The 24,260-nt window shown below is 37.2% G+C and overlaps 1 protein-coding gene across 1 annotated transcript in view; it reads left to right on the top strand.

Annotated features, from left to right (window-relative positions):
- Window positions 1–24,260, top strand: part of LOC132109303 (slit homolog 3 protein-like) — a 167,224-nt gene that overhangs the window by 112,504 nt on the left and 30,460 nt on the right. The window contains exons 8-19 of the mRNA XM_059515313.1: window positions 1,564–1,620; window positions 1,684–1,863; window positions 2,961–3,105; window positions 5,372–5,443; window positions 6,498–6,569; window positions 7,590–7,661; window positions 10,738–10,881; window positions 11,183–11,346; window positions 15,508–15,658; window positions 17,908–17,982; window positions 18,476–18,619; window positions 20,355–20,498. Coding sequence (XP_059371296.1) covers window positions 1,564–1,620; window positions 1,684–1,863; window positions 2,961–3,105; window positions 5,372–5,443; window positions 6,498–6,569; window positions 7,590–7,661; window positions 10,738–10,881; window positions 11,183–11,346; window positions 15,508–15,658; window positions 17,908–17,982; window positions 18,476–18,619; window positions 20,355–20,498 — 1,420 coding nt within the window. The remainder of the gene's footprint in view (window positions 1–1,563; window positions 1,621–1,683; window positions 1,864–2,960; window positions 3,106–5,371; window positions 5,444–6,497; window positions 6,570–7,589; window positions 7,662–10,737; window positions 10,882–11,182; window positions 11,347–15,507; window positions 15,659–17,907; window positions 17,983–18,475; window positions 18,620–20,354; window positions 20,499–24,260) is intronic.

Raw genomic sequence — 24,260 nt, 5'->3', positions numbered from 1 at the left:
CAGACATTGTTTTAGCTGAAGATATTGAGATGGTTTTCTTACTCAAATCCTCTGTGTTTGCACTGTCAGACCCAAACCACAATTGATATAAATAATTACACAGTCCCCAAACATCGTTCAAATGTGTGGCTGACCTGCAATATTAACAGGACTCTTTTTCTTTTGTTGAGATTCTTTTGTTATTATTGAGTATGGTCGTTATTCTCTGAGCTTTGGCTCTAATAGAGGGATAAATAAAGAAATATTTCAGGATTAAATGCTAGTTTGATTCTGGGGCTTCTGACAGTTTGAATCTCCATCTGAAACACAAGGCTTTAGGGTTATCGTCATTTCTTTTTCCATCTATCTCTCCTCCTCTTTCCGTCACGGCGTTCTCTCTGGAGCCTGCACTCGGAGTCATTCATAGCTGGAGCTCCACAGCCGAGCGGTCTGGCCTCCCTCCCATCAGTCAGCCAGCCCCCTCATGCAGGATTGAATTTGCTGATGCTCGAATGGCCGTGCGCGTTGCTCCCTGGGCAGTATTGAATTATCCACAGCAAGGCTTTGGTTGCTACCCAGTTCCTTTGGATTGAATTTTCTGTCTCTAATATCCCTGATATATCTGTATTGAATTTGTTGCTCGTAAAAACAACTTATTAAATCAAATTTTTAGAGATGCTGGTAATCCGTTTAGTAGGATGGTGGTTTGGCTGCAGGTTTCTGATGAAATAGTCCAGTTTGCCTCACCTTTCCCCAACCTTCTACAGACATACTATCTTTGTGCATTCAATTAGATCAAATGATATCACCCCATGACGCTTGCCATTCAATAACTCAGACAAATGAAAAGCACTCCTACCGCTAGACAAGTAGTCATTTTCCGAGCAAGATAGTTGATATGGTGTGTATGCACATGGAGCTGCCCCATTGTGCCCGTCCTCGGCTCATCCTGAGGCAGCCGAGGCTTCCTCTCCCCATGTCATCCATCTCTGTAATCCCACTCATCTGTAATTAATCCGCAAAGACAGGGGGCCAGATACTGGATTTGTAATGGGAAAAGCTCTATTAAAAGCGTCGCCCCCTGCTGAAATTGTTAATGGCAGGTTTTTGTCCTCCTAACCAGATTCTGCCTGTTATTTCATTTACAGACAGTGTTGACTGGTATAGCTGTGCCTTTTGATTCGCTGACACCACTTTTTCTTTGAACCTTGCCTCTCGTACCCTTCGTGGAATGGCCCTTAAAAGATTTATATTAAGGTGTTATTGGGAATTGTACCATTTGTTGAAGACCTTGATGAAATGAGTGTGCATGCTCTAGGGATTTGCAAGCGTTTACTGTGGTCTCCTCTGAGCTGTTACTATCATCCATACAATAGAATGACCCAGTCACACCTTCGCCTTGTAACTAATTCAGATGTGTTGTTCCCGAGTCTGCATTACCCAAGCTTTATAGAGATTATCCATATGAATATTTACTTGATCTCAGCCGTGATTTCCTTCCTCCTTTGCATTTAAATGCCATATCACAGATGGAATATGACATTGAGTGTGTGGTAAACATTGCTCTTCTGATTCTGTCTTCAGAGAGCTCTGTTTCCCGACATTTCTCAGGGATCATCCACTCCAGCATTCATGCTAGACGTACAAACCTCCTCTGACCTTTATCCGATACTGTCTCACTATCTGTCCCTCATTACTATCTCTCTCTCTCTCTCTCCAGTCGCCTGCACTCCAACAACCTGCACTGCGACTGCCATCTGTCCTGGCTCTCTGATTGGCTGCGGCAGAGGAGAGGGCTGGCCCCTTTCACACAGTGCATGGCCCCCGCCCATATGAGAGGTCTCAATGTTCCCGATGTTCAAAAGAGAGAATTTGTCTGCACAGGTATGACAGTGTTCACTTTCTCTGTCGATAACAAAAAAAAAAAAATATATATATATATATGTATATATATATATATATATATATATATATATATATATATATATATATATATATATATATATATATATATATATATATATTATTATAAACTTAATTTAGCATATTTTTCAAGAAAATTAAGCTTGCTTTTAGTATGTAAGCTTGCTTTGTTTGTTTCTTTGTTTGTTTATTAGTTTATGCATTTATTAATTTATTTATTTATTAATGCATTAAACAGACATTTATTAATGCATTTGACAATATTTACCCTAATGTTAATAACTAAACAGACATTTGTTTATTTATTTATTTATACTATTACTATTTGTCATGAGAATAATTTCACAGTGGAAAAATCTTAAAGCTCTGTACATAGGGTCTTTACATAATTGTCATTATTTAAATTACACACACACACATATATATATATATATATAATTTTTCTTTCTTTCTTTCTTTCTTTCTTTCTTTCTTTCCTTGTCCTACCAGTCGTTTTTTTCAAATTTGTAATTAATTTACAAATGTTGGCTATTACAAGTAAACACTTGGGGTGTTTTAATTGTGTTGTTTTATAAAGCGACTCCATACATTCTATTTCTTAATGGACCTTTGGATTTCATTGGTGAAAAAGTTCACGTTCAGCTCTTGTTAATTAAGCCCCCTGTTCCTTACCCTCTGATTAATCAACTGATGAATATACTCCAACACAAACACAAAACACGCTGCAAGAAAAAAGCGTTTCTTAATTAAGTTGCAAAGCAAGACAATAAAACAACAGGGAGTCTGTCCTTGCTGATTATGTACTGTATTAAAAACTATTTTCACCCGTCTTCATTTATGCTGTTATTGGGACTAATATTCATTTTCAGACTTCTGCACAGAGGCGACATGGCATTTATAACTACTATCAGAAGGAATGCTATTCTGTTTGTATTTGATTCAAAATGCTGTTAATGTTCCCTGTGTTCTCCATTTGCTTTCTTGTGTCATTAAACCATGTTTTCTTTAGTCAGTTTTCCACCTGATCTGTTATTTCTCCATCTTTTTCTCCTCCCCAGGTCCTGCTCAGACGGAGCCAAGGTCATGTGCTCCCCAGGTGTCCATCTGCCCTGCCGCCTGCACCTGCAACAACAACATCATAGACTGCCGTAGAAAAGGCCTGACGGAGATTCCTGCCAACCTGCCTGAAGGAATTGTAGAAATGTATGGATTCCACTCCTCAAAATCATTTCCCTTCTCTATTTTTGTAAAATCTGCCTGTGTGATAAGTACTTACCGCTGATATCTCCTGTGCGGTGATCTGGCTTCTTCCACCTGTCATGAAACAAAGGCCATCAGCGGTGCGGTGTAGCACCCTCATTAGTGAGTGCGTTAACACCGTGCCGCAGTAACAGATGTACAATTTTTTCTTTTTTTTCAGTTTAATGTGTTAAAAAGGTATTTGACACCTTTGGTAACGTTACAGTAGCCTATATCAACACGCTACCAAGCACGATAAAACGCAAAAGAGATGTTATTAATTTGGTACTAGCACACTGTCTGTGAAGCAGTAGTGCATTAAGTTCTTTTTCGCCTTTAAAGAAACCTGCTACAGTCCGTCACTGATGTTAATCAAAGAACTAAAGAAAAAGAGAAACCACTCACTGCTCTTCGCTGATTGTAGCCTGATTAATCTATATTCAGTTTATAGTTTATGCATATGCAATTTAGTTACTTTTCAAAGCCTATTAAATGTTAAAAATAATGTCTTTCAATTTTACTGTAATGTTAAATGGCTATAATTAATGGCTAAAGGGGAAAATGCAATTACAGGTACAGGTATATACAGGGACCAGTTGCATTATTAGTATCAATATCATTAATAATAGAATAAATAGTAAAAATATGCCATTAAACCATAAAATATATCAATAGCTTCAATTGCAATCGATTGACAGCACTAGGGATGATAAGAAAACATCACTTTTTAGAATTTCCATTTCAAAATCATTTTGGAGGATATTCTCTAAAACCATAGTTGTCTTTGGATGTCTTTGATGACCGTGGCTTATTTTGTGCGATTCGGTTATATTTTTATGAGCAAGCCACAGTTTTTAAAGCAACCATTAGATTAATGCTGTTGTAAATTTTTCTGCCTATTAACTTTTTTTATATGACCTTTGCTTCATTGTGCCGGGCATGTTAGCTTGCGTAATGCTAATGTTAGCATATTAACCTTAGCATTCTTATTAAAAAGCAATCAGATTAATGTAATTCATACAGTGCCACCGCTTAAAACATCTGACCTTGTTGTTGTTCCAACCACTTCTGTATTTGGTGTCCTTCAAATGCAAGAGAACGTCTAAAAGGGGTTTTGTGGTATCCTCCAATAAAGAAGGACGTTTCGGTTGCGCATGGGAAATTTGCAAGGCCAACATTTCCATTGTGCGCATAGGCTGGGACGTCGCATTTAATGATCACATAGCAGCGCAGCGGTGCGCTCACACACATGCATACTGTTACAAAGAAAACAAGTTTTTCGATGGGTTTTGGCTCATCTTGCCTCAAGCTGATTGAATGTTCTCATGCTTTGGAGAACGTCCATAGCGTCTTGGTCAGGGTATTTGGTATCCCTATTGATTCAGAGATCCTTGTTTGCACTAAAGGAAAGGTAGGTAATTGCCCTGATATGTGCTGTTCCTCGCCGTTGTTGTTATGTCAATAGTGTATGACCTTTCCATAATAAATGTATATGCAGGCTAGGACACATTAGTCCAACCGAGCCCATGGCCAAAAACAAATTGGGCTAATGAAATGATGTATAACCTGGAGCATGCAGAGAGCTGTGCTTATTTCTCAGGGACTTGTTTTCAATGCCATCCTTTCCCAGTGAGCCAAAACCCAAATTGAACACTCAGTGTATATGCTGCCGTAAAGCATTAGATGGCTTTCTCTGTAGACCTCCTGAAGGAGCCTTAAGTATCAACTAGAGTCTCAAAAGCAAAAGGTTCTTCAGAGAAAGACTCTTTTGAGCACTTTAGCACCCTTGTTTCATCAAGAACATTTGATGCACTCTTGCTCTATTGTTCTGTTTGCAATAAGTAAAAAATAGCAAGTCATTCTAAATAAAACATTTAAAAATGGATTAGGTTATTCGGATCAGCATAATGTTTTTTTTAAGCACAAGATGGTTACATAAAGCGCTAAAGAACAAAGTTATTTGTGGAACTTTAACATTTATATTGAGCCTGTAAAACACGTCTCCACATGCTTTCAAACTCTGAAAAATGAAATCACCAGCAGATCTGTGTTGTGAGGGGAATAAATGTGATATGGTGCATGTACATTTGCGAGACACCTACAGGAATATTACATTGTTTTCTTTTCTCTGCCGTGCCATATTTGTTTCGTTAGTTTATTATATACAATTACTAGCTTAATGGAAAAGTCAGCGTCGTGTAACAAAACATATCCATCTGTTCCCATGTAGTCGTCTGGAGCAGAACATGATCAAGAGCATCCCAGCAGGAGCGTTTTCCACGTACAAGAAACTGAAGAGAATGTAAGAACTTCTTCACACAACAACACAGACTGATGATCTTACCATGTACACTTTACCGATCAAAAGGTCGGTGTCAGACTTTTTTCTTTTCATAAAAAATCAACAGCACAACTGTTTTCAACATTAGTGAAATATTTCTTATAGAATGAATTCTCAAGGATCATGTGACACTGAAGACTGGAGTAACGCTGCTGAAAATTCAGCATTGCATCACAGGAATAAATTACATTTTAAATATATTAAAATAGATAACAGGTATTTTAAACTGTAATAATATTTAACCATTTTACTGTTATTATGCAGCCTTGGTGAGCATAAGAGCTTTCTTTTAAAAACATACTGACCCTTGAACTTTTGAATGATAGTGTACATCCAAAAAGCACTTTAAATTCCTCTATTTTGACACATCAAGAAATATAAACACTTTCTTCTTATATTTTTCCAGCCTATGCATGAACTCTATACCTACTGCAAGTGATCTCCTGTCAACCGCATTGAAAATATCGTAGAAGGGTTCATAACCCACCGCAGTTTCTAGAGGCATGTCAGCCTGCACAAGAAAATTTATATTTTACACACAAATTCAGATATTTATTCAGATCTTCTCACCTCTGCTTTGGCAGTGATGTTTTGATGTGCAGAGCTCAGTATTTTTAAAAAAGGATATACACAAACCAATCTGGGCTTCCTGAGAGAAACACACCTGAGGGGAAAAAAACATGAATTCACAACCACTTCTCACCGAATCGTTCTAGAGTTTATTTCCACCCCAACAAACTTACATGACAGAAGATTTGAAAGAATCAAGTCATTATTTATTCACCCTCATGGTCCACTGCAGTTCAAGTCATGTGATAGCTTAATGTGAGAAGAAGTAAATGGTTTAAAGATTAGATGCTAATGATGATCACCATGCAGTTTCTCATGTTCTTTCTCCTCAGTATCGAGTTCGTTGGGTATTTATGGAGTATTGACGTCCTGTCAGACAAATGTGCAAACCATCCTTTTGTTGGTCTAACAGTTGGCCGTATTATCTCTATTTATGTCATTACAGAGACCTGAGCAAGAATCAGATATCCGAGATTGCAGAAGATGCATTTAGTGGCCTGCGCTCGCTCACTTCACTGTAAGTGTTTTTCACACACACCTGCAAACATTCATACATCCTGAGCTGCATACTAATTCATTTACAAAGATAATAGGCGTGCGTGAATGTAAACAGTCAGGTGAAAGGACAGGTGTCGAATAAATCAGCTGACAGAAAGGAGACGAGACAGCCAACTGTCTGTCTGAGTGTGTTTGCTGACATCTGTGGCAGCATGAACACAAGGGAGGACTTTCATTTAAATCACCTCGACAAGTCTGAGAGAGACAATATTAATTTGGTCAGATCTATCTCTCTGCGTCCGCCCCACACAGCTGTACACTGCTCATTTACACATGCGGCGTGAAAGAGGCGCTGAGGGGTGCAAGATGGGCATAGAGCAAAGAGGACACGCGAGATGACATAAACACACAACCACACGTTTGCTCGGAAATTAGAGTTTGTTGAAGGAATGGTTCAGCTGAAAGTGAACTCATATAAACTCATTCTTTCTTCTGTGAACACAAAACACATTTACTATGAATGGAGAACTTCAAAAGGACACAAAACACCATAAATTGTCATAAAAATAGTCATGCACTGTATTTCATGTCTTCTGAAGCCATACAATAGCTTTGTTACAGGAACAGACTGAAATTTAAGTCATTATTCACTGAAAACGTTGACATCTGCCCTAACTCTCTATGGCTTGTTGATAAGAGAGGTATTTATATCTAACTATTTATTAATTCAAAATAATGACATAATAAGATCATGACTGAATCATCAATTATTTGATGATTGGTCCAGTTTTCTGATTCAACGGCTTTCTCTTACAACATTATCAGTAACTTTTCTGACAGATTTCAGTCCGTTTCTTATATACAGCTACATTGTACATCATACATCGTATGACTTCAGAAGACTAGTTTTATGTACCACTTTCATGATTTTGACCCCTCTAAGAAAAACACATCCACGCTTGATGTGTTGCATGTGGGCTACATACATGTGGGATGATTCATTGCTCTCTATTTACATTGTATCTGTGTGTATCTCCAGGGTCCTGTATGGAAATAAAATCGCTGAGATCCCAAAGGGACTGTTTGATGGCCTGGTCTCCCTGCAACTGCTGTGAGTGCTGCATTTATGACTCAATAACCTTCAATGTCAAGAAGATAATGACTTCTGTGTATGTGAATGTTCAGTGGGGTCCAAGTTTTACTACAAGTGATTTTTCTTTTTACACTACCACTCAAAGAAATGAATTTATTCAGCAAGGATGCAATAAATTGATCAAAAGTGACAGCAAAGTCATTTAAAAGACATTTAAAATTAATTTGAAAAAAATATATATTTAAAATAAATGCTGTTTGTAATTCTAAAACATGTATCATGATTTCCACAAAAATATTAAGCAGCAAACTTGATAATAAGAAATGTTTCTTGAGCAAATCTGCATATTAGAATGATTTCTGAAGGAGCATGTGACACTGAAATTGCATTTTAAAATAGAGAACCTATTAACTGAAATTGTAATAACATTACAAAACATAACTGTTTTTATTGTATTAAATGCAGCCTTGGTGAACATGAGATCATTTTTTAAATATTATAATAAATGTTAGATTTTATCATAGTTTCTTAACAATTTTACTGAGAAAAAAACGTTCAGAATTTCTGTATTTGATATTTTTTGTATTTGCTTTAATAACAGTAGCACTTTTCTCTCTGCAAATTTGTGCAATGCCTGATTGTGCATGTCATCTAGCATGATTTGAGAATGTCTGATTACCGTATTTTCTGGACTATAAGTCACACTTTTTTTCATAGTTTGGCTAGTCCTGTGATTTATAGTCAGGTGCGACTAATTTATCAAAATTCATTTGACATGAACCGAGAGAAATGAACCAAGAGGAAACATTACTGTCAACAGCCGCGAGAGGACGCTCTATGCTGCTCAGTGCTCCTGTAGACTACACTGAAAACACAGAGCGCCCTCTCATGGCTGTAGACGGTAATGTTTTCTCTCGGTTCTTGGCTCTAAATAAATGCAACTTATAGTCCAGTGCTACTTATATATTTTTTTTTCCTCGTCATGACGTATTTTTGGACTGATGCGACTTATACTCAGGTGCAACTTATAGTTCGAAAAATACGGTAGTTACCTCATTATTATTATTATTATTATGTTTTTAAGTTATTTTTGTTTTAGGAACCCATTGTATATATGTACAGTACATGCTTCACAATGAGAACAAACGTGTTTAGTATAAAAAATGGACTTGTTTGATTAGAGGAGGTAAAACATTTCTGCCTTTTCCCTCGTGAAAGGAAGAAAAGCACTAAAAGAAGAGAAAAGAGCATGTAGTGTTTTGACTGAAAGGAGCATCAAGTTTAATTCTCGTTTCCTCTGGGGGAACACTCTCGACATCATTAGCATGTAAATTGGTCTTGATTGCTAAACATGTCCCTCACACCTACTTATATTTGTGTAGACATGGAAACATTGCTCTGACATCATTTCTGCATTTAATGGTCCAAATTAAGGTGAATCTGTCGGCTCTAATGGGCCTGTTTCAGCTTATTCTAATACTTTGGGGAAATTCTGATGGCTTCCACTTTTCTTAACGTACACACTGCTGCCTCAGGCACAAAAATAAGCTCACATCACCTGTTATTATGCTTCTAAAACGCCATAGATTTACTGGTGCGTCCGGCCCATGTTTTCACTGTCAACTGCCATAATGACTCAAATTATCTGTGTTTTCAGCAATTAGAGTTCTTCATCCTTAATGGATTTTCTTAATAAGACCCTTTCAAAGGTACACCTCAGGGCATTCCAGCAATTTCGCAAAGCTATTCTGGTGTTTCTGTGTTTCTTTCTGTTGTTTATGGTTTTATTCACTTTAGTTTTTCTTCCTTTTTTGAGATACTCAAACCTAATTATTTCACCCTGTGAGAAGACTAACGATGCATGTGTTTGCTCCAAGACAAAACCTCATTACAGTGGCTTTCAGTAATTAAGCACATGACTGCTTTAGTCAATTGTCAGGCAGCATGAACGAGAGAGAAGTGTGTGACATGACAGGAGTTATGTGTGCAACTCAGGAGCTGAATACTCCAGCAGTTCATCGACAACACATTCACTCGGGTTTGGTTAAAATTAGTGATCTGTGAACCGAGTAAATTACATCTATAGATCTGAATATGTTTCTGATACTTACGTCAAGTCACACAGCTTTGTGCACTTTTGTGGATCCCACACTGTGAATTTTATGTCCGGTGACATCAACGCGCTGCTCGTGATTACTGATACAGCACAGATTACTGAATTTACTGCCCCCATAACACACCCCACTAGAGGCTTTAAAGCAAAACATCAAATCATTCAGAGAGAGCAGCACTTTCCGCTCAGTCAAGCAAATTGAAAATAAAAAGTCCTTATTGTCTCTCAAGTCTTTCGCAAAGTACCCCTTAGGATACATGTGCTTGAAACAGACTGAGGAACCGCACTTAAAGAGGCTTCTATATGGTGACTGATGCCACACAAACAGAGCACACTAACTTCTGTAACTTCTGTTTAGACTTCTGTAATGCAATATATAATAATTATTCATCAAGAACAGCATACAGGAAACACTACAGCAATAAAAGTATTTGCTTTGCTTTTCTTTGTTGTGCTTTGCTTTGCTTTCTTTTGCTTTGCTTTGCTTTGCTTTGCTTTGTTTTGCTTTGCTTTGCTTTGCTTTGCTTTGCTTTGCTTGTTTTTGTTTTGTTTTGTATTTTATTTTGGCTCGCATTGCTTGTTTTGTTTTGGTTCACTTTGCGTTGGTTTGCTTGTTTCGTGTTGCTTTACTAATTTTTTGTTTTGTTTTGTTTGCTTTGCTTGCGTTTTGTTTTGTTTTGTTTAGCTTTTTGTTTTGTCTTTGCTTTGCTTTTAGTCCATTCTTTTTTTATTATATATATGTTTTTTATTTCATTTTAGGAAAGCATAAATTTGACATTGTCAGTATTCATTTTAAAGGTATTTTGGGGGTTTTGCCACTTCAAATGGTAATTCAAATGGTAATATTGTGCCTATTATACGTGTAAATTAAACATAAATATAAAAATATTTTCGAGTTTGGTTTGTTTTTTATCGTATGTTTATAGCGATGTCATTACACATTTATAGTAAAATGTCTAATGAATCTGTTTACTCTTCCAGACTGCTGAATGCCAACAAGATCAACTGTCTTCGAGTGAACACTTTCAAAGACCTGCAGAACCTCAACCTGCTGTCCCTCTATGACAACAAGCTTCAGACCATCAGCAAAGGCCTGTTCACTCCTCTGCGCGCCATCAAAACACTGTGAGTTACACACACACACATAAACACTTAATTCTTCACACCCACACTCAGTCCAGGAGACTCCAGTCTCTAAGCAACTGTTGAGCAGGACTGCCTTCACCCCGCAATTAATTAGCTGCAAGTAGACAGCAAAACAACAACATTAACAGCAGTGAGATAAATGTGAACTAAACAAATGAAAACCTTACTCTTAAATGTCATATGAATCGTATTGTTATCACAGGATATTACTGTTTGATTATAAAAACTCCCTTGACTCTAATGAAGCGTTTTGATTTATAATTATGTCCGCCCACCGTAGACATCTCGCTCAGAATCCCTTCATGTGTGACTGTCATCTGAAGTGGCTGGCCGACTACCTGTTTGACAATCCAATTGAGACCAGCGGAGCTCGATGCAGCCACCCGCGCCGTCTCGCCAACAAACGCATCAGCCAGGTCAAGGGGAAGAAGTTTCGCTGCACAGGTAAAGCTACACACATGCACACTGTTCACAGAGGACTTGTATTCCTTTTTGAGTTAATTTGAGTTATATTGTGTGTTAAAACAATATACTACACAATGCAGACATACTTTAACATTCACAAGGCTTCTTCATTAGTCCACCCAGAATATGCATTCACATTAACATACAAAAACGGGTCCTTCAGAAATCAAAATATTATGACGTTGTAACATGATTGCCCACTTTACAATTAGTATTCAACAGCTCGCTCATTTCAAATGTTGTCAAAATACAGTAGTGTTCTAAAGTTCACTTTAAACATTCTGCTAAATTTAAGTAAAATTGCAGCTACATACATGTCAACTAACTCTCATTATTTTGCATCTGCATCAACCAACACTCATTAAAGTATTAATAGACTGTTAGGTTAGGGTGAGTACTGTAAATTGACCTGCACTTGCGAAGTTACTTATAGTTAGAAGAATGTTAGTTGACATTTAGTTATTTATAGTTATTAGAATGTCTAAGGTGGACATCCTATGATCTTACGATCGTCGAGTCTGCATTCATTTGATCAAAAATACATTAAAAACAGTAATATTGTCAAGAATTATTACAAATTAAAATAAGTTTTATGAATCTATTTTATGAATTTTCAACATAGTTACTTCAGTCTTCAATGTCAGATGAACCTTCAGAAATCAATCTAATATGCTGATTTCTTATTATTATTATTATCAGTGTTGAAAACAGCTGTGCTGCTTGATATTTTTCTGAAAGCCATGTTGTTGTTGTTTTTAGGATTCTTTGAAGAGTCGAAACTCAACAGAATAGCAGTTATTTGAAACTGATTTTTTTTATAACAATGTAAATACTTTTACTGTCACTTTTGATCAATTTAAAGCGTCCTTGCTGAATACAAATAGTGTAATATGCAAAAGCAGTAGTGCAACTGTTTAACTTCAATGAGTAAGTGGAAAATGGTGATGTACATTATAGTTGGTTTTTGGTCCAAGATAACATTACAAAGGGACATACACCTTATGAAAGAGTCAGTCAAGTAAATCACACAGTGTCTTGTTGATGGCCAAGCAATTGCTGCTCACATGGTTCTTCACACTGAGAGTCCTCACATTCAATGACGTCCATTTCCTTTTCCTATGTGTGAGTTTGTGTGTGGCATACTCTGGCCTGGAGCAGTTCTTCTCACACACTGCCAGGTTTCAGAGTGCTAACAGGACAATGCTGGCTGCTCTGAAGCAGAATGAAGATGCCTTGTTAGAAGATGTTTTTTACGAGTCGGAATCGGCCCCCACACGCAGCCAAGAGCACGGGCCCCTGAGGAAACTGCTTTGGTGGGAGAAGTGCAGCCGCTGTTTGCTTTGATATTAAGCCAGAGATTTTTCTCATCAAACTTCTGTCAGTATATCAGCACAATAATAAGTGCAACGCCGGAGCACACAAACCCGCTACTGGCCACAAGTGTGTGTTTGCACATGAAAATCTTTGTTTTATGCGTGTGTGTGTGTGTGTGTGTGTGTGTGTGTGTGTGTGTGTGTGTGTGTATGCAGGCCCATAGGCAGCTGTACGACTACCATGGTCCAGATCTCAGTAAATTGTGCATGTTCAAAAATAAAATTTGTTCTCTGAATGACATATTTTTTGTCCTCATATGAATGTCTGCATGTGTAATTCAGTTTAGACAGTTTGAAAGAATATTTAGCATTCGTGGTTTGAAAATATTTCACTATGAGATGCTGGCGGAGGAGTGAATGAGAGAGTTGTGAGTGAGGACACGGGCGCAGCCTCTATGTTCAAAGATCCAGTTATTATATGCGTTTTTGGACTTGTTTAATTTATTCCACTAAATTTGACACCTTAGGAAGTTAATAAAGTGGGAAGTTACAGTTTAGGGTCAGCGAATAATAAGTTATCTTATCTTATTGGCAAATATATATATATATATATAAGATCATAAGATCACTAGACAAAGTTATCATCTACATAGCAATTATTATTAATGAAAGTCATAACAGTAATATGTGTTGTTGCATGATTAATAAGCAACTGATGAAATTATCCACCCCAACCTGAAGTAAAATATTAACAAATTTTGATGCATTAAATAAGTTCACCCCTCCAAAACAGAGAAAACACCAATCACAAACATGTACACCTCTGTCATCTCTTGTTTTAAAGTGTTAGTGTATATAATGAGTTGTAGTTGGGGTAATTGTAGCACTGTTCCCTGGCTACTGGTGTGTGTGTGTGTGTGTGTGTGTGTGTGTGTGTGTGTGTGTGTGTGTGTGTGTGTGTGTGTGTGTGTGTGTGTGTGTGTGTGTGTGTGTGTGTGGTGGCAGAGGGCTTTCCAACATTCCTTTCTCCTCTGCAATGTCTTTATGTGTGTCTTTCTAGTCCCTGTCTGTCTGTCTTTTCGGGCTTGTATTCCCAGTGGGCTATTGTCCATGCTGGGACCATGGAAAGTGGACGGCTCGCCTGTGTGCATGGTGGCCCAGAGTTCTGGGCGGCTTCCTGGCTGCTGTGTCCTGGCTGCTCCTTCCTTCTCCTCCCCACCTCTCCGTCCCGCTCCGCTCCTCCACTCTGACCTCTGGTGCAGCTGTCTCTTGTGCTTGATCTAACCATGTGCCGCCGCCTACACAAGCCTCACATGGTTCCGTCAAGCACCAGGGACCGCTGGACACACTCGCACACAGCATGGCATTCTGGGATATGTGCGGTGGCAGCTCGCTTTGCCACCGTGAGGAGTGAAGGTGGCATTCTTTAACCCGGGAACAACAGATCACTTGTGAGGAGCTCTAGCTGTGTTCTGCGTCTGAGTTTCTTCTTTTTTTAAGGTTGCTCTCGTACACATTTGGCTGGAAACATCAGGGCAGCCAAACGGAGATGGTGGGAATATGATAAACAGTGGCAGGCAAGTGATGGCTGATGGGAAGCAGACTTATCGCGGGCGGCCAGAAGCTCGTGTTACGCAGAAACTGCCTGTGTTTTCCTGTCAAAACACTTCGTAGTGCCAGATCTCCAATACCTGACCTCTCGCTCACTGACGCTGTTATCTGAAAAAAAGAATACAGACAGTGAAGTTGTGTTCGCAAACAAGTGCCTGCGACTGTTTGTAGGTGGAAAGAAAAAAGACATAAAACCAAAATATTCATTCTTATTTATTATGTGGGTAAATCTCATAAAAAATATGTCCAGGTCATGTTTTGCCTCACAGTCAAGAGAAAATGTAAGAATTACTTTTTGCAGGATATTTACAGATCTTATATAGAAAAAAAGTAAAATTGTGGTCATATATTTGACATTTTTTATATAGATTACAAAGCCATTAAGATAATTAAGCACATTTCCCCAATTTCTCATTACTGTGATACATTTCAGACATCCTACTTTGAGATTTTTTTCCTTATAAATCTGAACTGTATTACTTATACGGTGTTATTATTATTATTGTTTTTCAATATAACTATTACAAGTACACATTTACATTTTATATAGAAAAATAGGTAAAATTGTGTTCTGATTTATATATATATATTGCAAAGCCATTAAGACAATTAAGCACATTTCCCCCAATTTTAATTTAAAATGTTACTTGTTACTTTTTATCTAATTCCCATTATCTGAAATTCGAACTGTATTACAGCTCTATTTAATATGAATATAATTTTTTTTAAATGTCAAATTGTTCATATACGTATTTTACATCTTTTTACAATGATTACAAAATCATTAAGCCATTATAAAGTGACACTTTTACATAAACGCTTGCAGGGAGAATACAAATTTACATTTTATTTAGGAAAATAAGTAAAACTGTGTTCACAAATTTAAGCCATTAAGACAATTTACTTTGATATTTAATTTTCTAATTCCCATTATTTGAATTTTTATTACTATTTGAAAAGCACTTTTATTTTAATTAGCATACTGTATAGTCGGTACAACACAAAGCTTGATTTATAAATACCATTTATTATTGTATTTAATTTTAATGTGGAAGTGCTTCATTGCCCTGGAAATAATGTCAAAAAGGCTTCATTTTTATGCAAATACATTTATCATTTCTGTAGATTTTTGGATTTTGACGTGTGGTTGACAGATTTTGAGCGTGATGTTGAATAAGCTGTCTGTCTCTCTGTCTGTGTCTGCTGTGTTTGTCAGGTACGGAGGACTACCGCAGTCGTCTCAGCGGCGAGTGTTTCCAGGACCTGGTTTGTCCCGAGCGCTGTCGGTGTGAGGGAACGGTGGTGGACTGCTCCAACCTCAAACTCACCAAAATCCCCCCTCACCTGCCGGAGCACACCACCGACCTGTAAGAATCCTAGCGACGCACCTAGCGACCCCATCAGTCATTCACATGATAATTTGCCATTTACAATCTCACCTCACATTTTTTCGGTGTCCCTCTGTCTCCGAGGCCTCGTTCCTCTGAATGTAAGGTCCTGTTCCCAGCTGAGTTGTGTAAATGAATGTCCCGGGCCTCTCTCAGGCCATTAGCCACCTAGCCTTGTTTTCCCTGGGCAGCGCTATTCAGGGTGACAATGCGTTTGCCCTTGTGTTGGTGTGTGTAGAGGACACATCAGGGTTTTCCCTCTGCAGTCCCATCAGTTCGAGTCATCTGTCACACTCTCTCGTTCTCTCTCTGTCTTTCTGCGGCTCAGTGACTACAGCTTGCACCCGCTAGCACAGTTGCTTATTTATAGAGCTCTTGCGGGAATGCTAGCAACCAGGAACCAGCACTTTATGTCTGATGTGCTTTCCCATGGCAGGCCCCGCTGGGGACAGCAGCCCTGGGGGAAGCAAGAAGACAGCCATGGTTTATTTACTAGACTCTACTTTACTAATGTTTGGAAAGCCTCTCTCAACCTTGTCTAGACCTTCTCTGCACCAGCCTGTCTCGCTCTGTTTGCAAAGGAATACTAGCGTACTGCTAACTGCTGTGCAGTATATGCCTCATGCTGTCGTTTGCTGGTTATAATTTCTTGTCATTTCTTGGTTATTCATTTGGTGCATTGAAGTCCTCCTGGGAAGTTCTTTTAAGTTGGGAATTGCAATGCATTCAAATAACTTTGGTTAGAGTAAGAAGCACTGTAAAAAAATAAATATATATATATATATATATATATATATATATATATATATATATATATATATATATATATATATATATATATATATATATATATATATATAAGTTATGAAGAAAAAAAAATTCTACTACTACATTCCACTTCAAATTTTCACAATTAAATCAATGTTACTTGCTGTTTCTTTGTAAATATTTGTTATATTTGCTAGCAGTTTAAAGCAAATCTCAGTTCAGTGTGGCAATGGATCTTTTCTACATAAGTTTCAAAAAAAGATTTTTCTTAATCTATTGAATGATTAATAAAGAATGCACATTGGGTGCGTTTTGCTTTTTAATTCAATTTATGAATGTGCTATAAATTAAATGATGTATTCTATCTATAGTAATCGTACAGAATTATTACTTTTAAATGCAAAGTAACTATTCTTAATGCTTAGATTGGTTTTATTGTAAATAAAAATGAATATTAATTCCATTAATTTTAACAAATGTAACATTATAAAAGACAGGTGATTTAAATACGTAAATACGATTTTTCCAGCATAACTTGAATGCACCAGTTTTGGAAGATATCTTGTGTAATACATGCATAGAATAGCGGTTTTCAAATGATTTATTCCTGAATAAACCACCAATTATACAGTGAAAAAAATAGTATTTTAAATACATGTAAAATTTGATTGAAAATATTTACAATAGAATTTTGTTTCCCTTAAGATGCGGTCAATTCTGTAAAATTTCATGGACAAAAAAGTCTATTGTCTATTTTCAGAGTGGAAATGCATGAATCACTTTCACGCTCATGCAAAATTTCTGTTTGCATATATTCCTTTTGCAACTGGATATTTGCAGAACAATGGTAAATGTGACCGCACTTTTAGAATATTTCCAGTTGTGATTAATTTTAGGATTTTCAGCCAGTGTTTAAATCAGAATGAAATAGTAATTAATGACAATTGGGTCCATATTTTATTCTTTTCTTTTTTATTTCTTTTTTTCTTTTCCTCCTGCCGTTCCTTCTTTCTTAAGCAGCTCCAGTTTGAATCTCCTCCATAAAGTACTATGCCTTTCCAAAATACACCATCTGTTTCCAGATTCTGTCTCCATTTATTTGCATCGCCCATTCGCCCGTCTTCCACCTCTACTCTTATTATTTGCAGAAGTATCAGAGTATGTCCTTCATGTTGTCATCACTGATGTTGATGTGTATGAGAGTCACATACCCAGCGCTCACACCAGAGAGAGCGCTACTGATTTTTCATTACAATGACATCACCGTCCCAATTACACAGCGTCTCCCACATAAGAGACTTGAAGACTGAAACAGAGACAGAGTCTGAATGATAATCACTTCCCATCACTCCTACATGCTCCACTGAGGCTTGCTAGTGCTTTTTGCTGTGAGACTTTATCTTATTATTATACAGTAGCTTGTGAGTACTCTGCTTAACCGCTGTCTCTCTCTCCACCAGACGGCTGAACGACAATGAAATCTCTGTCCTTGAGGCTACAGGGGCCTTCAAGAAGCTGCCAAACCTGCGCAAGATGTACGAACGGGTTTATTTCTCTCTTTTGGTTTGACTGCTGAATGACATTGGTGTGTTTGGGAAATTCAGCTTCGCTATGGACAGCGGGACAAGAAAAGCTTCTGGAATATTCCAACCTAATAGGAAAACGCATGCAGTGATTTACCATAAGGCGATATTTGCGGCCCACTCCAAAATTGGAAAAAGCGGTATTCGCTCAGGAAGAGGACTGGTGATTTATCATGCATGAAATTGCTTGCTATCTAGCACAGTTATAAATTGGGCAGATCTAAAAGCCTGACCTTACATTTTACTGTAAAATATTTTACTTATTTAAAATTAAGCGGTGAATCATCGTAAACGTGTGTTTAGGATACAACCACAACCTATCCATATGATGAAACAAAGACATTTGCATTGTACCGTTACAACCAGCGCTTTCTGCCATTTGTCAGAGTAATAAATAGCGCATTTGAGACCCATTAAAATAAAAGCTTCAATTCTGTGTCTGCAGAAACTTAAGTAATAATAAACTCCGGGACATCCGTGAGGGGGCGTTTGACGGGGCCGAAGGTGTTTTGGAGCTGCTGTTGACCGGAAACAAGCTGCAGTCGGTCAGTGGACGGATGTTCAAGGGTTTGACCGGCCTCAAAACGCTGTAAGTATCGCCAACGTTTAAACTCATTTTTCATTTCTCCATTAAAATGAAGACATGTCTCAGAGCCACGTTTACATTCATATATTCACACGCTTTTGAATAGAAATGCATGAACACCAGAGATACGGCCTTGGAAATGTGCTCCAGGAACTGCTCATATAGGCTATTTTAGAAAATAAAAATTGCCTGTTCTCTGCAAAAACTGTGATCGTCGGATCTAATCACGATGCTGAGTGCGAGAAGCTATTCTAAGAAACTCATGGGCATAGACGTCTCCTATGCTGGCCAGCTATCGGGAACAAAGATGCTAATACAATGCATATTCTGAAGCCTGGTGGTTAGAAAAAGCCTTCCTAAGGTCTGCTGTCACTCTAATTAGCCTAATTGGAGAGAGAGAAGAGCATAGGAGAGCAAATGAATGGAATCATGGTCCTGCAATATTGGATTTAGTGGCTTTCAAATTCAAATTTCAAAATTGAGTTTGTTCATCTCAGATCGCTGTTTGTCAGAGATTAATGCCGAATTTGCTGCTTTCGGGTTTTCAACACGACTGACTCTGGTTTGCATTTAGCCCGTTTGTGCTGCTGAGGGCCTTTAGGAGAACCTGATTGTTTTGGGCAGCTCAGCCCTCCTCGATCGCCCCTTAACAAACTCATCTTGTCCCGTGTCACAGACAGAACATTAACCTGGCGATCTCAAAGGCCAGAGACATCTGTTGTTCAAATACAGCTCGTTAACCCAAACCCTACACCTAAAACAAAACTGATTTGCGTTTTCAGAATTAAAGAAAAATAATAGATTAGAAACTCTAGGGTTCATGTATGTACTTATTAGACTCAAGCAAAGTTATATTATATATAATGTTTCACATATGATAACATTCTATAAAATATGTTTTACATAAATTAATGGATTTATATAGGCTTTATGTAATAGGCCTGGTTCTTTCTAGGAGACTGCACAATAAATATTTAAGATCTTTGCATATCATTTTTGTGTTATATTTATTATAATAATGTGCAACAAGGATGTTTAATTGATTTAAAAAAAGTGATAAAGACTTGTACTGTTAGAAAATATTTGTATTTACATCACAGCAATTATAATTTAAAAGTACATTAAAATAGAAAACCATTATTTTAAGTTATAATAATAATAATAATAATAATAATATTTCACAATTTGTTTCAGGATTTTTGATTAACTAAATGCAGCCTTGATGAGCATAAGAGACTTCTTTTAAAAGAAAGCATTCACAATTTTACTGATCCCAAACTTTTATTTTAATATATTAATAATAATAATTGTTGTTGTTGTTTTATATATTATATTATATATATATATATATACTCTGTTTAACTGACTTGCTGGGTTAAATAAAGGTTAATGGCATTGGCAGTTTAGCAATGTTTCATTTGAATGGTCTGATACACAGTAAGGGCCGTCTGTTCAAGCCCAATCAGATTTCCTTCCTGTAAATTATTTCACTACCATCAAATCACTGTAGACTCGTACCAGACGCCTGTCTCGATTTGTGTCTACTCTCCTCCCTTACACCAGTATGTGTGTTTACCCACCCGCTGCATGTATGCCACATTCACAAAATACTGTTTCTGGAGTGAGGTGTTAGCAGTCGTATTGATTGAATGCATTAGAGTCTCATAAACGCCCCGTGAGCTGCATGCCGCTGTCTGTCAGACTCAATGTGATCCACCTGCCTCTGTGTTCCCGTCAGGATGCTGAGGAGCAATCAGATCAGCTGTGTGGATAACGCCACCTTCACCGGCCTGAGCTCCGTGCGCCTGCTTTCCCTCTATGATAACCGGATCTCCACTATCGCCCCGGGAGCTTTCAACACCCTGCATTCCCTCTCCACCATGTGAGTCCTCCCCCTCACACACACACACACACACACATTCCCCTATGTGTCATGGGTTCACACAGTCATGCATCCATAATTAACTGGAATTCTTTGCGCAAAAAAAATTATAATTGAAAGAATTAGGCATTTTAAATCTCTGCTGCCTAATAAAACTAGTTCATGTCTCCGTTCCAAACCCACAAACGAGTTAGTTGAAAAATTCACAAAGACGCAGGAAGTCAAACACAGTCTATCGGGTCACGCACCACCACCAATCAAGCGCCTATTATATCTTCATATGCAAAGCGAATGAGGATGTGGTTCGAGCGAAGAATTTGTATTGTTTGCAGATGTTTGTTTTTTTTTTCAAAATTATGAGGTTATGTTTTCTTGTCCTGGTTGTTTTTTGAACCTCAGATGAGAAAATGTTGGCTTGCCCCATGGGGCAGGGTGAATAATTTAAAAATGGCTATAAAAAAGGGAAAATTGCTCCGCGGTCTAAAAATGGACTCAAAATTTTGTGCGATGAAGATGCCCATACAGAGGCAAATGTAGTGAATTAATTCTTCTGCCATTTTGTTTTAACTTTTGATTGTATGCTGTAAAAAATTGGGAACAGCTGGAGAAAATGATGTGCGGTGCATTTTTAATGCAGATTAATATCTGCGTAGCTTTTTGCAGGGGAGGTAAACAAAGAACTGATCAATAAAAAAATGAACTCTAGTGTGTCACAGCCCTGAGGGAAAGACAAGAAAGAGAAAGATCAACAGAGAAAGCTGAACGAGATCTCACAGATGTTCATAGATAAACAGATGCTGTTAAGCATTCAAAATAACTTTTGGTGGAATCATAATTTAGAAAAAAAAAATGTAAATGATGACTGCCAACACAGTAAGCCTCTGTAACCATTTGAATTATCATATCAGGCTATATTGCTGGCACACATCACAACATGCAGCAATACACATGCTTCTCTTTTTCATTTGGTGAAAGCTCTCTACTAGCTGAAATATGTGAGCAGAGAGACTCTCAGACTGTTCTGGTTTGCATGGGGTGTCATTCCTTCCGTTCTGACCGTCTAATCAAGTTTAGCATGCATAAACAACAGGAAGAATTTACACAATGAAGTCATCAAATCAGTAACATATATTTTCCTTTTTTATCAAGGCGTAAACAAGGCATAAACTTCCTTTACAACCTTTTTCTAGCTTAGAACTATAACACGGTTTATGTATTCTGTGTGTGTGTGTGTGTGTGTGTGTGTGTGTGTGTGTGTGTGTGTGTGTGTGTGTGTGTGTGTGTGTGTGTTGCTTAGTTTTTTGCTGTCTTTTATTGTTTTTATTTTATTTAATTTTTATTTATTTATTTATTTTTGTCATGTTTGCTTTGCTTGGCTGTGCTTTGTTTTATTTTTGTTTTATTTGTGTTGTCATGTTTTGTTTGCTCTTCCATTCTTAATAAAAACATGCATATTTATTTTTTTATTTAAATAAAATATTGTATTCTAAAATATTCTTAAATATTCTGTTCTATATTCATTTTTTATTATTTAATTCATTTCAGAAATGAATTAATGTAATTATTTGTGTGTGTGTGTGTGTGTATATATATATATATATATATATATATATGAGTACAAGATTGCTAAGTGCATATATATATATATATATATATATATATATATATATATATATATATATATAGTTTTTATATAAACATACATTTTGTAAATGTTTACAGTAAAAAAAATTAAAATGTTTTTTTCCATCATAGAAAAAAAATTATTAAATATTCTCTTCTATATTCTATTTTTTCCTAAATATTCTTTCTTTAAATAAATGCACCTGCCACTAGGTCAAGGATTGGATTTTTTTTTTTTTTTAAATAGAGTTAAGACATCCATGTAGAATGTATGATATGCTTATTTTCAGCTAAATTAACATATTTTGTATATTAAAAATATTGTATGGAATCTGGAAAACACCTTCAATTTTTTCATTCTTATGCCATAATCCGAGTTTTCCAATCAATATGTTGTGCTTTTTCTTTTTCATTATCTTTCTTTTTTGCAAGCTCTCTAATTACCCAGCGGCTGACACAGCCATGTCCATTTCAGCACAGGGCAGCTAAAAAATATCCAGAGAGAGAGCGAGAGAGAGAGCAAGGTCTCTCCACCTCTTCTCTTCCCACAGTAGTGGCATGTTGGGCACACTTCCCTCCTGTTTCTCTCTCACTCCATCATTCATCCCTCCACCTCGGCCGAAATTAGAGCAGGAGTGTGTTTCCGGTTGGAGAGTTTGCTCGCATTTGTGATCACAGTAAAAATAGCCACGTGTTTTGTCAGTTATGTTCCATTTATTAAATTTAGCAGCATAAATATTCTCTCATGTCTAGTGTGTGATATCATTCCCAAAGCAAACTTCTTCCTGGCTTGTTCTCTCTCAGCCAGTGTTCCTTTGCCCTTTATAGTGTGTAGAGAAAGCGATGTAGGAATAAGTAAAGGCAAGCACATTGCAGGATGGTGTTAACATGAGCACATCCTCTTAAGCTGCGAAGCATCTATTATCGAAGCAGCGGAAGGTCAGCACACTCGATGAATTTATCCTGGAGGCTGTAGCGCAGTAGACACTCAGAAAGAGTTCCTCTGTCTGTTACAGTAATGCATCCTGTCTGAGTGGACCATCTGCCGGCTCTCTGGTGGGCCTCCTACGGTCATTGCTGGTGACGCTTTCAACTCAAGGCTACACTTTTATGATTTAGGTCTGTGTGCCACCACCTGAACTTTCAGAACTAAGTGAGGACGCACGAAAAATGGGCCAAATAACTTGATTCTGAAGCCTCTATTCCAGCAGTCCTGGTAGCCATTGATTTATGGATCGGTTTGTACCCAAACGTGATGAAGATGTGTCTGTGTCTTATTCATGAGCCCTGTTTTTCGGGGTGTTTTTTTGGGGGGGGCATAGAATTTTTACTGCAAAATTGCACTTTTACATTTTACAATATTCACATTCTACCTGACCCAATAATCTTATAATTTAAAAATTAAATAAAAAAGAGAAAAAATAATAATGAATTAAAATATAAAAATTAATATTAATACAAAACTACTGCTCATAGTATAAAGGAGAAAAATAATTATACCTCCCCTTAATCTACCTTCAGAATGTGTATATGATATTATACATGACTTTTTCACGTTTTTAAAGAAGATTCAATCTTTAAGCCACACTGATATTGAAGGAGGTTGTGGGGACGTCCAAGATAACAATATGCTGCGCCGAGCAAGCAATGTTACAAATGCCGAGGCATTACCTTGTTTATGGTTCAGAGGATAACACTGAGATGGAACCCCAAAAATATCAATTTAAATTTTAAGAACATCTGAGACAATTTTAAAGAAAGAGTCTAAAAAATTTGCAGTTTGGGCCAGAGAGGTTATAGGGTGTAAGTTTGCTTTTTTTACATATGTCGAGAAAGTTAGGATGTATCTTCAATAGTTTAGTCTTAGACAGGCCTCGTATTAGTTTTTAAAGCAGCTTACCATTAGGGGCTGTTTTATAACAATGTAATAACATAGCAAAAGTTGCTATCGAACGCTGTCAGCATTGCAGGTCACATCGCAGTCACGATATGTAATTGTGTTGCTATCTAAATGCAAATTCAGTTCTCCTGCTGGGTTAAATGGGCTGGAGTTTAATCGTTTATGTGGTAATTTAACCCTGCTGATTGCTTTCCATTGTAATTATATAGTAATGGGGTTTGTGTTTTCTTTCTGTTTGT

The sequence above is a fragment of the Carassius carassius genome, chromosome 29, assembly GCF_963082965.1.
Source record: "Carassius carassius chromosome 29, fCarCar2.1, whole genome shotgun sequence".
Classification (NCBI taxonomy): Eukaryota; Metazoa; Chordata; class Actinopteri; order Cypriniformes; family Cyprinidae; genus Carassius; species Carassius carassius.
This window is presented reverse-complemented; position numbering and strand designations above follow the sequence as displayed.